Raw genomic sequence first — 13,322 nt, 5'->3', positions numbered from 1 at the left:
CTATACCCGTGCATATCTAGGTGCATAGCTGAAAACTGAACAATTACATCAATTATATTCGTACATAACTTCTTAAACTTAACTGGAGTCATTCTCCCGCCGAAGTTCCAACCCCAACCTGACCTTCCTGTACATCCTCACCAGAGGGACATTGAGAATCCCCCACCCTCAACCCCCCACCCTGATCCGCCATTAAAATCTTCAACAACTGATCCGCCGTAAGATGATCATTGACAGCCTGCATGCGATGGGCATACTTCAACTTTCCCCTTTGGAAAATCCACTCCCCACCGTCCTGATTCCCAGGTCCACCCTTCAGTGCGCCCCACCCGCGCTTCCACCTCTGCTTAAGATCTTTAAAGAAAGCACTAGGGAAAGACTCGTACGAGTACGGCGGGGGGTTCCTAAACCCATCCCAAGTCCGTTTCATCTCCAGTTTCTCATAGATCTTGGCTGAAGGGTCGGAGTATATAGGGAAGGCGTCGGAGGTCTCTTCCATATATGGGCCGATAAGGGTGTGATCGCCGCATCCTATGATGATGACTTGTGCTGGCTTGGCGTGCTGTGGGATCGTGTCGAGGAGGGTTTGGGTGATTTGGCTTGATAGACTGCGGACGTAGTCTTGGTCGTAGATGCAGAAGAAGTGGCGGACTGATAAGAGACGGGCTGCATTGGCTTCTGGATATATCCCGAGTTTCTAGGTGGAAAGGACTCACCAAAAATGACTATCGTAGTTACTGAATCCCCCTTCCCGGCAACGAGCTCACCGAATCGAACAGGCTCGCCATTCTTGCCCTCGATTTCGAGCTCGTAGGCTTCGTGTAGTGTCTCGTCGGTTAAGAATGTTGGATCCGTGGATATGTTGGTCATATTTCACAACGGCATGCCGCCAGTCAAGATATTTTGAATCAGAATGAGATTCTGCAGTATCTGCAAAGTTTAATATAACCCCGGGCTTCAAAATGGTTCTTGGCCACATGGTTGTGAAATTTGTATGCCGGCGATGACATCATGACCTTTCGTGGCGATATATGGATTTTAAGTTTAGGTTCGCTGAAAATGGGAAGGTATGTCTAGATTATCGCAGATTAATTTTGCTTGAGAACCTGGAAAAAATGATCTATGTTGAGTTTTCCAATGTTGTCAAGTACTTCGAAATTCCTTGGTCCGATCTGACAAGTATTCATGGGCAATTTAGAAACTTTTACCTTCATACGTCGAAGGTAGCTATGTTTTGAGTGGAAACCGGCGACCAGCTCTCAAATGTGCAGGATTAAGCACTAATTCACCGACATCAAGCTATCACTTCGTGCATAATGCACGTGCCAGGAGGCAACACCTAGTGAAGCGCATTGATATCGGAGCAAAGTAGAGTTACCCCCCACAGGGTGATCGAAGATACCGAACGCCATGTTGTACCTGGTATTCAGGACTGGTTTCATGAGGGCTGATTTCGAAATACTAGTACAATGCATCCAGAACAAGTGATGGGGGCTCTCATGCTATCAGGTGTATTCTACCTATCGTGTTGAACCTGCAGTAATTACTCAAACAGATTATCAATTCCGCTGACTCGTCTTCGTCTACCAGCTTAACGCACAGACTTAAAGTCTGCTATCTGTGACCATTGACGAGGAGGAATATTGACAATTACCCGCTCACGTGTCCGGATACCGATCCGCCAGTCCGTCATGAACATGAGAGCTACGTCGGCAGGTCATTCGAGTATATATGCTGTTTAAAATTGCATTATCAAGATCAGCGCATAATCAAGTTTCAACATTTAATAATATATAAGCAAAAGTTCTGGTAGTATTTTTACAATGGCTATTAGCATGTCTTAAAGTAGTATACAGACGTGGGGTAAGTGGGTAACTTGCACGGGCAACGGGATACCATGTCCGACTTTGGGTAACCCATCCAACAGAGCACAGCCTGGATATTCGTCCCCGCCTTTCCTACAACTCTAGTAGTCCTTGAATTTCACAATCTTCTCGTGCAACCACGTGAGCGGGCCGTGTCCCGCGATAGCTATCATGGAAGCTATCATCGCAAGTCCATTCATAAACCACACGCTCGCTCTATGCGGAGTCACCCAAGAATGGATCTCGCATTCCATGATCCCAGCTCCCTGAGATCATTCAGAACATCAAGCTCAATGGACCAATACGACGTCGCAGTGGTGGGACTTGGTGTCCTGGGCAGTGCAGCAAGCTACCAAGCTGCTCTCAAGGGCGCTAAAGTGATCGGTCTTGAACAATTTGAATTCGGACATGTACAGGGCGCTTCTCATGATACGTCGCGCATTGTCAGGAAATCGAACTCGGAGCCAGAGAATGTGAAGCTTGTTAAATCTGCCTACAAGGATTGGGCTGAGCTCGAGAAGCTCACTGGTCAGAAATTGTTGACTACGACCGGCGGTCTTTTCTTCCTTCCCAAGGATGCACCTTACCCTATCGACAACTATAGAAAAGCTTTAAGTGAAAATGACGTTCCGCATGAGGTACTGGATCACAAGGAGGTCAACAGGCGCTGGCCTCAATTCAACGTGCCGGAGGGAGTCGACACGGTATATGACGCGGACAGCGGTATCGTCCATGCTGCGAAGACCGTCATGACAATGCAGTACCTAGCACGTTCCAATGGCGCCACCTTGAAGGATCATACTCGTGTGGAACGCGTCACTCCCAAGAGCTCAGGTGGCGTCGCGATCGAGACATCAAAGGGAACCTTCCACGCGAAGAGAGTGATCCTCACGACCGACGCATGGACAAACAAGCTCCTCGCACCACTCGGCGTGCACATTCCTCTCCGCATCATGCAGGAACAAGTCACGTACTTCAAGCCAACAGACCCGTCCGCCTTCGGACAGGACAAGTTCCCCGTATGGATCTGGGGCGGCCCACAGAACTACTACGGATTCCCGACCTACGGCGAGCCCACAATTAAAGCAGCGCACGACCAGGCAATGAATTTCATGACTCCGGAGCAGAGAACCTTTGTCCATTCACCGAAGCTGTTAGAGGAACTGTGCACGTTCCTTCAGGGTCTGATGCCTGACCAGGGTCGCCAGCCTCTTCGCACTATTACGTGCCAATATACGATTACGCCTGAGCGTCGGTTCATTATCAGCCCCCTTGAGAAGAACCAGGATATTATTGTGGGGCTGGGTGCTGCGCATGCGTTTAAATTCGCGCCTGCTTTTGGCCGTGCGCTAGCGGAGTTGGCTGTTGATGGGAAAACTAAGGAGGATATCTCTAAGTTTGGGCTCCCGAAGGATTCGAGCGGGATGAGCAAGATCTGACGTTTTGAGTGACACTACTTATGAACTGTGATGGTTAATTTGCTTTGACGAATACATTCCATATATGTCAGACTTGAAATTCTTATCAACATGTATTGACCAAGACTTGGCTAGATTGACAGCACAGACCCAATCGCCATCACTTAAAGGGTGCCACAAAACGACGCAAGAACGTTTTCTAGAACAAATGACCCATCCCAATTATCAAGCAGCTAAACTATTGCCAAGCTGTTTCCATCGACATAAGATCTGGCTGAAACGTCTCACTTTCGACTAAATAACTTTAGATCAATCCAACAAATACAACAAGCCTGAGAATGAAGGGACGGTTGTACACACCATGACGTACGACTAGTAAGAGGCGCCGCAGCGCTATTGCAGAGGCACTGCATTTACTGCGGACTCTATTTTCGACCCGGGTCTCCACATTTGTCGCCGCATCTGGAACTGCAGGATGAGTACATGCGTTCAGCCAACTCTGTATCATCGTCGCGTCTTACTTTCACACTGCAGTAAGTGCAGCAGTCGCCGCAACACTGGCCGTTTGCCTCAGGGTCGCATAAGTTTCCGGACTCTAGGCAGCGGCGTTCGAGCCCGTTGAAGACAGCATCGTCTGCTGGATGGGCAGCTACTAAGCCACCGAGGGCGACTAGAAGAGCAGCGGTAGCAGAATAGCGCAAGACGTGATTGTTATAACGAAACAGAACTAAGCGTCAGGATGAATTGCACGTTTTCCAAATAATAGGAGTTGATGTAAGAAGATCAAAGCTCTTATTTTTACAAAAAAGGTGTTTAAACCCACAAAATTGGTGTAATGGACTATATGACTAAATGTTACCATGCTCTACAACATCACTAGGCAGAAATCGAATTAGTACGCTATATCGAGGTAGTATTGTAAATACCTTGTACATTTTATCCCCTCGCGAACCTGATCATGTGGCCGTTCACTGCATGTAATACAGTGAACAGACCGCTACCTTTCGTCAATATTCTAAGTACAAAGTAATATTCGTCGTCTCATATATCTTCCAACCTTCTGCAGCCTAATCGTGGTTAATCTTCTCTCGCATCTTTCAATGACATCAATGGTACTGTATACGCCTCACTACTGAATCGAAGAAACTCTCAAAACCTGTTTGAACCATGGCAGAGCACGTTATCAAAAGTGCTACTGTGAAGATGGCTTTTATTAGCCATGAAATGCCCAAACTTTCAGGATGGCCTAGATGCCACGGTCACCACCGTCGGTGCAAGGGAGGATAGAGTCTATGGTCAAAGCAGACGACCACCCGTCCAATAAAAGTAGTCACATATGCCGTGACTTCCATCGGTCAAATTGGTGGCGTACTTGGTACTATTATGTTCCGTCCGGAACCAGCAGGGTCCCCTGCAAGCTCGTCAATAAGATCACATGCTTCTTATTACTTTAGGGGTGATAGCTCAATTGTACTTTTCCAGGGCATCGCAACTTGACTCCAGTCCACATGTTCTTGTTATCGATTGCAGTAGTATCCACGTACTTTCATTGCTTATTTTTGGAATTGCGGGGTAGAGGATTATAAAACACTTCCGTTCCGGCCGGTCCGGGTTAGATCTCCGACATATGTACAGTACAGTAGGTGCTAATAACTTGATGTTAAATGGATTAGGCCCTCCTCTAGGGCCACGTGGGGTCGTCACCAATCAGGATGCAGAAACGTATACCCACTCTAAGGAATAGGTTTGCACTTGCTTGGGAAGGGGCTTAGATCTAAAACCTGTTCCCGGTTTGCTGGACTTGAGCAGGAGGGGTATTCCCATCGAGCCCGTTGATATCCGGCTACAGCCAGTTGACTGGCTTTGGGTGAATCGGCCGGCTAAATGACCAAGCACCCGTTAAAGTCGAACGCTAATATCAGGACCGTGCAGAATAGAGGTGATATAGGGCGGTGGGCGGTTAAGCGGCGGCGTGCCGTCCAAAGTTACGGGTGGAAAGGCGGCCATTTACAGGCTTGAGCATTGGAAACACGGACAAAATTCTATTTGCTATTACTACTCGTTAAATCATATCATCAATCGACCGTCTATCGCCCAGCAATCTTCCCAATCCAGGTATCGTCTAATGCTTCAACAAGACACTCCGCTGGCCCTCGACAACGGCCTGTGTAACCTCATCCAAGCAGCCAGCAGCCGCAGCGAAGAAACCGAGGAAAGCCTTGCTCGGCGCCAGGACGCGACTCAAGTATTCCGGGTGGAACTGAACACCCACGAACCACGGGTGGTCCTTAATCTCAATGATCTCCATACGCTCACCCTTCTCATCCTTGCCGATAAAAGTCAAACCGGCCTTTTCGAGGCTCTCCACCATCTCGGGGTTGACCTCGTAGCGGTGACGGTGACGCTCGGAAATATGCGAGACGTTGGGGCCATACAGTGCGCGCAGACGGGACCATTCGGTGCCCTTTTGGAAGATGGAAAGATGCTTGCCCAGGCGCATCGTGCCGCCCATTTGGTCCTTGTTAACCTGAAAATAAAATTAGCATCATGTTTATCACCGAAAAAAAAAGGGGAGAGGGAGACATACCTCGGGCATGTAGATAATAGCGTGGTTCTCAGCATGGGGATGCAGCTCTTCGCTTCCAGCATCCTCAATGCCAGCCACATTGCGAGCAAATTCGATGACAGCGAGCTGCATACCCAGACAGACGCCCAGGAAGGGGACCTTCTTGGTACGAGCCCACTCGATAGCCTTGATCATTCCAGTGGTAGCTCTAGTACCGAAAGCACCGGGGACGAGGACACCATTCGCAGTGCAAACGGCATGCCAAGCCTTGTGGTAGTTGGCCGGGTTGGTCTGGAGAATCTCCTCTTCGAGATGCGACGAATCAACCCAGATAACCTCGACCTTCTTGTGGCAGTACATAGATGCGTGCTCCAGCGCCTTGGACACGGAAATATAAGCGTCCTTCAAAGCGGTGTACTTGCCAACAAGCGCAATTGAGACAGTGTCGTGGAGGTGGTCTTGGCCGCGGGCAAGTTCAACCCAGTCCTTCCACATGCGACTACCCTGCTCGATCAGCTTAGGAGGTCTCTGGACAGAGGCAAGGCCGAGGTGATCGCCGATTGTGTTGATAAGCTTCTGTTTCTCAAGAAGGATTGGGACGTGATATGTAGTTGCGACATCGTGCACGGCGACGACTTGCGCAGTATCCAGAGAGCACATGTTCGCAATCTTCTGAATAGTGCCATCCTCAAGCGGCCTCTCGCAGCGACAAGCGATCAAGTCGGGGTTAAGGCCGGCGCTTCGAACGTCGCTAATAGCTCTTTGCGTAGGCTTGGTCTTTTGCTCGCCGTGGATCACGGGCACATAAGACACGTGAATCTGAACGAAGTTTCCCTTGCCGGCGCGCCGCTGGAGCTGGCTGATAGCGTGAATGAACGGCGCACTCTCGATATCTCCCACGGTACCACCCAGCTCAATGATACACACGTCGGGCTCGGCGCCGGACTCGTCGACGGGGATCTTGGCAACGCGCTCGATCCATTCCTGAATGGCGTTGGTGATGTGCGGTACGACCTGGACCGTCTTGCCGAGGTAGTGGCCGATACGCTCCCTCTCAATGACCGACTTGTAGATCTTGCCCGTTGTAATGTTGTGATCGCGCGTGAGAGTCGTGAGGAGGTAGCGCTCGTAGTTGCCCAGATCGAGATCCATTTCGCCGCCGTCGTCCGTTACGTAAACCTCACCGTGCCTGGAGGAGCATAGGTTAGCATGCGCTAGATCGCGCAAGCCTCGGATTCCGGCTCACTCACTCAATTGGCGACATAGTGCCAGCATCGATGTTGATGTAAGGATCGATCTTGATGCTGGTGACGGTGAGACCGGTGGTCTTGAGGAGCAGACCAGTGCTGGAGGCAATGATGCCCTTGCCAACACCGGAAATGACACCTGCCCATGGTCAGCGATTCCATTTTGTGGCCAAGTAGCGGTAGAAACTTACCTCCAGAGACCAAAACGTACTTCATTTTGGCGCGATTGATCTGCGAACTGCAGGAAATCGGGGCAGAAAAAAAAATAAAATGCGGCGGAGAGAAAAGTCGCGGCGCACGCTAAGCCCGATTCGGCGACCACAGAATGGTGAAGAGTTTTGAGGTTTGAAAATGGGTTCCATTAGAATAATTGTCAATTATGTAGGTGATTGCATCTTTGAAATAACCCTTTTGTATTCGAATTCTCTGCTATTTGTTTTGAAGTAAAGGATCACTGTGCGAGAGACCATGTTTTCTTAGCGCGTCTGCGCGTAGATTGAGGTCCACTGATAACAGATAGGGCAATGAACCCCGCCATACCATAACGAGTTGTGTGAGAGTTGTCTTCGCAATGCAAGTGATTAAAATAAGAATATAGGAGAGAACATTCTGATTTTCGAAAATGTTTCTTCCATGAAGGATTGGGGCCTCTTCAGGCAACAATTATGGCGATTTTCTGAATGCACAAGACCCGGCGGTATTGGTCTATATTCTCGAGACTGGTGGAGGGACCCTGACAAGAGATTCGTTCGAAGATTCATTCTTTCCTCTCCCATGCTTCCCAGGCCTATCCAAGCAGCATTTCTTTTGGCCATCATGAGCAGATAATGGTATGAATACCTGTGAAAGGGGATAGTGGGAGCAGCGGATAGTTGTACGAAATGGACATCCCAGAAAGGAAAGTATACTGGAAAGAATCTAGCGGGAAAACTATCCCGAGCAACCGAGAAAGCCCGGGATTCAAGTGCTTGTCTCGTGAGATGCCATCGATGTAAATCGCTTCCCGATAAGGAACTTTTCGAGTCACGTATCAGCCCTACGTAGAGAACGCAACAAGGGTACATTCTCAACCTTGTGCATTTACAGATGTAGAATCAAGCGAGCGATCGCACTTGAAACATTCACCAAATGACCGGCAGCGCGAACCGAGCCACAAGACGAAGCCGATCGGCATGCCTTGGTTCGGATCCTTCTGTAAGAAATGTATGGGGGAAGTGTGTTCCAGAGCCGCGGCTTTACTTCGTTATATCGCGAGCACCTTCCTGCCGATAGGCCTGTTTCTCTCCGGCTAGAGCTTTCCCCATCGTATCGGGGCCGATTTTTTAAAAAAAACCTCGACTTTGGACCGGCGGTGAGCATTCTCGGCGATATCGGGCCGCTACTTTGCCTGGTTCCGGGAGTCGGCGTGTTCCATTGGCCCCAGTTTTCCGCAGCGAGTAAAACGGCGAGAGCCGACGCCGATTAGCGTGCAAGCGAATCCATCACCATTCGATAATTGTCACACGCTCGGAATGTTCGCCCTTGGGCTATCGAGTGATGCTATCGGCCCGTTTGAGACTTTTTGGCCGACCCGCAAAACCTCGGCTCCACCGGGTGACTCTAGCCAAATCAGTCGAGCCCCATGTTTGTGGAGCAGATCAATGTAAGCGATTTTTCAGCGGCAAGCTTCAATGAGTGGATTATTTAAAGTGCTTCATTTTAAGAAAGTAAAGGGTGGGCTTCGAGGAACTTGCCAACGTATGCATGTGAAATGCCTCGGGTGCTCATGCTTGCAGCGTAAGGGATTTCAGGTGCGTCCAAGGACGTACACCGAAACCGAAGAAATTACAGTATGGGAGTCGATTCATAGCGAGGGGGCAGCAGCCCGCCTTCATACTTGAGTATTGCTTGGTCTCTCTTTTGTCGCTGTGGCCCAATATGCCTTTTGCTTTCTTTTTTTGTTTCTTTGTTAGAGACTACGGCCGCAGAATAGTTATTTAATTAAGGCTCAGAACCGTGTATGCCAGAGTAGGCGAACCTTGTAATATCATCCACTCTACTTGACGAGGTGCAGATCACACGGTTCCATGTAGATCAATAGAAACTGCGGGGATTTAAGTATGAAAATCCGGTCTAGAAATGGTTGATCTGCCGTCTGACTGCAGATGGTTCGTCCTTGGCAGATATAAGGTAGATTGCTTTGGATGAACCGACCACCGAATATTACTCGTTCTTGAGGTCTCAATGCTCGCTACCGACAGATGGAAAGGCTTTGAAATTTCTGTCAACTGCCCGGAATTGCAGGAACGGAGGACACCGACGAAATCGAGAGACATGTCCCGTTGTGGGTATATGGTGGGTTACGGCGGACCTGGGGACCTGGGGAAAGGAGGCCGAGCCATTGACTTTGCGAAAGATGGATATCCGGGGATTGCCATGCGGGGCGAAACCTGGAAATGGTTCTCAATGTTCGGCCGGGGAATCCGGCGGGCGATAGCCATATGATTGGGGGACGCGAGCGCACAAGCCTACTTTCCCAGTCTGTCCTGAGCCGTCGGTCGCGCGTCGGTGCCCCGGTGCTTGCTTGTGCCGTTGTCTCAAACCGGGGTTTCCTTAATATCCGGGAAATTGATAACCCCAGTCCTGTCACGAAGCTTTTTTAGAGCTAAGCCTTGAACGCGACGTGGTGGCGCCACTTGACTCTTCTTGGCCAATGTTGGCCAACCCATTTCCGACCCGGTGGTTGGGCCCCGGCTATACCTGCTTCGATTGCGACCTAGCGCGAACGGACCTACTTTCCCTATCTGTCGTTTCCACGTGCACAGACCGTGGACCGAGGAAATCAGCGGGCCTTTGGAATTGCTTACCTTCCTTCCCCATGTCGCATGATCGGTCTGGACGTTCTTTAGCCTCTGGTAACGCGGGGTAGAAGACTGGCGGTTGTTCGCCCCCCGGAGTGAACGGACCACCGGGTGTTTATCCAACAGCCTTCCGCAACACGTGGGAATAACCATCGGTGGCCAAAGGTTTGTTTGCTGAGGACCAATGGAATAGGCGACTCGCTTATTTCCACCCGCCCTAACGTTGGAAAGAGCCGGCAACTATACTTCTTTTCGTTCCAAGGTTTGGCTTATCTCCCCCGGAGTGGAGAATGGGGCGGCCACGTTGTCAGGTATCTTACGTTTGGTTCTTAGTGAACTTTCTCGGGGAGGACCCAGAGAAAGTTCGACCCGGAGGCACGGAGTACGCGGTTCTACGGAGTACCTGTGCACGGAGAGCTTATTCTCGTGTTCGTTCTTAGCGGATATCCACGGCCTGTTGCGTATCCCGGTCGTGAGATATGGAATGGACGGGGATTATTGGCGCTACCGCAACCGTGAATATGAAAACCCAATCCAATCCATGAAGCTTATCTCAAGGAAGGCTGGAGAGTGGGCACCATTTTCGCCACGCGAGGACAGTGTTGCAGAACTAGCGTGTCCTCTCCCTCCATTTGCTGGCCCCTGGCGCAGCCACATCCGACTAGAACAAAAGTGCCTTCTATCAGCTGGCCCGATGTGGCCATTTCGCCGCGCCTCTGTGCCGTGCCCAGCTATATAACCAACTGCTTGTCTCCCCCGTGCTGTCTGCCGTGTTGATTCAAGGCTGCGGGTTTCGTTACACTGTTTCGAGCAGTTTGCCTATAATCCCGTGACATCGGACAGCCTCTTTCCCTCTGCCCTCCCCCTTTTTTTTTTTTTTTTTGACCGTTCATCGTGAGACCAAGTGTCCCATTTGTTCACGATGTCTGTGTATCCTAAATTGGCGGCTCCCACCGCTCCCACGGAGCAGATGCGCGAGCTGGGTGCCGACGAAGACGATATTCGCAAGATGTCCGTCGCCGGCGCCCACCCAGGTGTTCGCCAACGCCTCTGGGGCTTGGAAGCACGTCTCGACCACACCGTGACTTTTGAGGAGTTCACCTTCTGGGCCAAGGTTGAGCGTGAAATGGAACAAGAGGAGTATAAACGCTACAAGGCTGTCACCGGCGGGCAAGGCCTCATCGGCTCCCTCAGGAACTACTTCACCAGCAATGCCTACGAAGATGCCAAAACTCACTCGGCCGCGGTGCAAGGACAAGAGGAAAACACCGAGTGGTCCGAAAAGAAGAGCTCAACTGTCGTGGACGATCCCACCGCCAGCCCTATCGCGCCCGTCGGCACGCACGACTACGACGCCGAGTGGCGCCAGGCTGCAAGAGCCCTCCGAACTGCTGGATGGGGAACTATCTTCTATCTGATCACAACCGATATTCTGGGTTGGGGTCAAACCCCCTACGTGTTCTCCAACACCGGTTACGGAATCGGCGCTGGTATCTTCGCCCTGATGGGCCTCGCTGCGGGCGCATCTGGATGGATGATTTGGCATGTCTTCTGCGGTCTCGATTCTTCCCGGTTCCCCGTTCTGAGCTTTGGTGACCCCTTCTTCCGTCTGTACGGCCCGAAAACCCGTCACTTTATCAATTTTATGCAAGCCATCCAGATGTTCCTGTCTGTGGCCGTCGTCCTTCTTGGCCAGACTGATATCATTGCCCAGCTCGGTGGAAGTGTTAACCTCTGCTTCATCGTTGCCGGCATTATTTCCCTCCTTGTCAGTATGGCGAGTGGCTACATGCGTTCCCTGAAGCACCTCGGCTGGTTCTGCAATTCGGCAGTGTGGCTCAACATTATTTCCTTCATCATTGTGTGAGTACAAACCTAGCGTCGTATATGCCAGTGCACTGACATGAATAAATAGTTGCGCTGCCGCGGCAAAGAATGGCCCCGACCCGACCGCTCAAGTCAATGGCGGTATTCTGAACAAGGAATGGGCTGTGCCGGGCCACATGGCGCCGGTTAAAACGTTTGCCGCCACCCCTCCCGCCGATTATCAGCCTACCGACCGCAACCTGTTTGCTGCCAAGTTCAACGGTATCAACAGCATGGTTTGTAAGTTTGACACATATATCCGCCATGAAATCATAATCTAGTGTGACTAATATATCTGATCAGATGCTTACTCCGGAGCTATTATGTTCGTTGCCTTCTTGTCCGAAATGCGCCATCCTATGGACTTCTGGAAGGCTATGTTGCTCGCCCAATCATTCATTACCGGAGTCTATATCTTCTTCGGAGTCTTTGTAAGCTAACAAGAATCTCTCGCATGCTTGTAGGCTAAAACTAACAACGACTTAGGTCTATACTTTCTACGGACAATACGCCTATTCCATCATCACTCAGGTCGTCAAGCCCCTCCCCCTTCAGGTTGTTGGCAACGTGCTCTCGCTGATTACTGGTTGGCTCGCCATCTGTAAGTTTTCTATATGTTCCCTCGCATATCATTTCCTATCAACTAACGGTTACATCTAGTCCTGTACTTCAACGTCGGAATGAAGACTGTCTACCTCGAGGTCGGCCAACAGCTCTGCAATCTGCCTCCAATTACAACAAAGAGGGGCAAATACCTTTGGTGGGCCCTCGGTCCCGTTTACTGGATCCTCGCCTTCGTGGTCTCCATGTCCGTCCCGCAGTTCAACGCCTTCACGAACTTCGTCGGAGGCCTGTTCAGTCTGAACTTCACATATTCCCTTTCCGGTGTCATGTGTCTGGCTTATAAGATCCAGCAGGGTGCTAAGTTGCCCGGTGAAGGGTTCGATCCCGAGACTGGTGTGACCACTCGCCTGGATAACGGTTACAAGCGTTGGATTCGTGGTTTCAGGAAGACCTGGTATATCAGTATTCCTATTCTGATCTACACTTGCTGCGGTTTTGCTTCATCTGGTATGGGTACCTGGGCCGCTGTCTTGGCTCTTGAGTCCGCTTATGGCCCTGGTGGTTCTGTCCTTTCTTCTTGGACCTGCACGAACCCTTTCTATACCGGCTAGAAGTTAAAATTCGTCTCGGACTTTATATTTCTGCAACTACAGATTTGTGGCTTATTCCTTGTTCTGGTTGCCATCACCGGCGATTAAATTTAAGGGCAATTTACCTAGTATACTTTTTAAATACCTTGTACCAATGACTTGTCAATCCCGCTATTCTCTAAGACGATTTTCTTCTCCATTTTTCACATATTATTTATGATAATTTGAGTGGGATCTCGTGACTTATTCCTTGACCTTTCACTAGCCAGTGTGGCCCAAGTTTCGAGCGAAGACTCGTACCTACCAGAGCCTACTCAACCTGTCCTAATCTATATTTGATTTAGCTATAAATCACGATCATCAATT

At 50.1% G+C, this 13,322-nt stretch overlaps 4 protein-coding genes across 4 annotated transcripts; 2 read left to right on the top strand and 2 right to left on the bottom strand.

Moving 5' to 3' along the window:
- Positions 1–88: 88 nt before the first annotated feature.
- On the bottom strand, positions 89–870 carry N7498_002758 (peroxiredoxin-like family protein; the record flags this gene model as incomplete). Its single annotated transcript, XM_058449820.1, has 2 exons — positions 89–651; positions 717–870. The coding sequence occupies 2 exons, from the start codon at positions 868–870 to the stop codon at positions 89–91; spliced, it is 717 nt and encodes a 238-aa protein (XP_058312164.1).
- A 1,288-nt stretch (positions 871–2,158) lies between these two features.
- Positions 2,159–3,304, top strand: N7498_002757 (FAD dependent oxidoreductase; the record flags this gene model as incomplete). The annotated part of the gene is made up of 1 exon (XM_058449819.1): positions 2,159–3,304. One exon carries the CDS (start codon positions 2,159–2,161, stop codon positions 3,302–3,304), a length of 1,146 nt encoding a protein of 381 aa, XP_058312163.1.
- A 2,101-nt stretch (positions 3,305–5,405) lies between these two features.
- On the bottom strand, positions 5,406–7,312 carry N7498_002756 (CTP synthase; the record flags this gene model as incomplete). The annotated part of the gene is made up of 4 exons (XM_058449818.1): positions 5,406–5,810; positions 5,871–7,038; positions 7,100–7,235; positions 7,288–7,312. The coding sequence occupies 4 exons, from the start codon at positions 7,310–7,312 to the stop codon at positions 5,406–5,408; spliced, it is 1,734 nt and encodes a 577-aa protein (XP_058312162.1).
- Positions 7,313–10,858: 3,546 nt separating this feature from the next.
- On the top strand, positions 10,859–12,977 carry N7498_002755 (uncharacterized protein; the record flags this gene model as incomplete). The annotated part of the gene is made up of 5 exons (XM_058449817.1): positions 10,859–11,799; positions 11,852–12,042; positions 12,106–12,233; positions 12,289–12,403; positions 12,463–12,977. 5 exons carry the CDS (start codon positions 10,859–10,861, stop codon positions 12,975–12,977), a joined length of 1,890 nt encoding a protein of 629 aa, XP_058312161.1.
- Positions 12,978–13,322: the final 345 nt, after the last annotated feature.

The sequence above is a fragment of the Penicillium cinerascens genome (genome assembly GCF_028974065.1).
Source record: "Penicillium cinerascens strain IBT 15544 chromosome Unknown contig_1_segment0_segment0, whole genome shotgun sequence".
Taxonomy (NCBI): Eukaryota; Fungi; Ascomycota; class Eurotiomycetes; order Eurotiales; family Aspergillaceae; genus Penicillium; species Penicillium cinerascens.
Note: the sequence above shows the minus strand (reverse complement) of the source record. Positions and strands in the feature narration are given on the sequence as shown.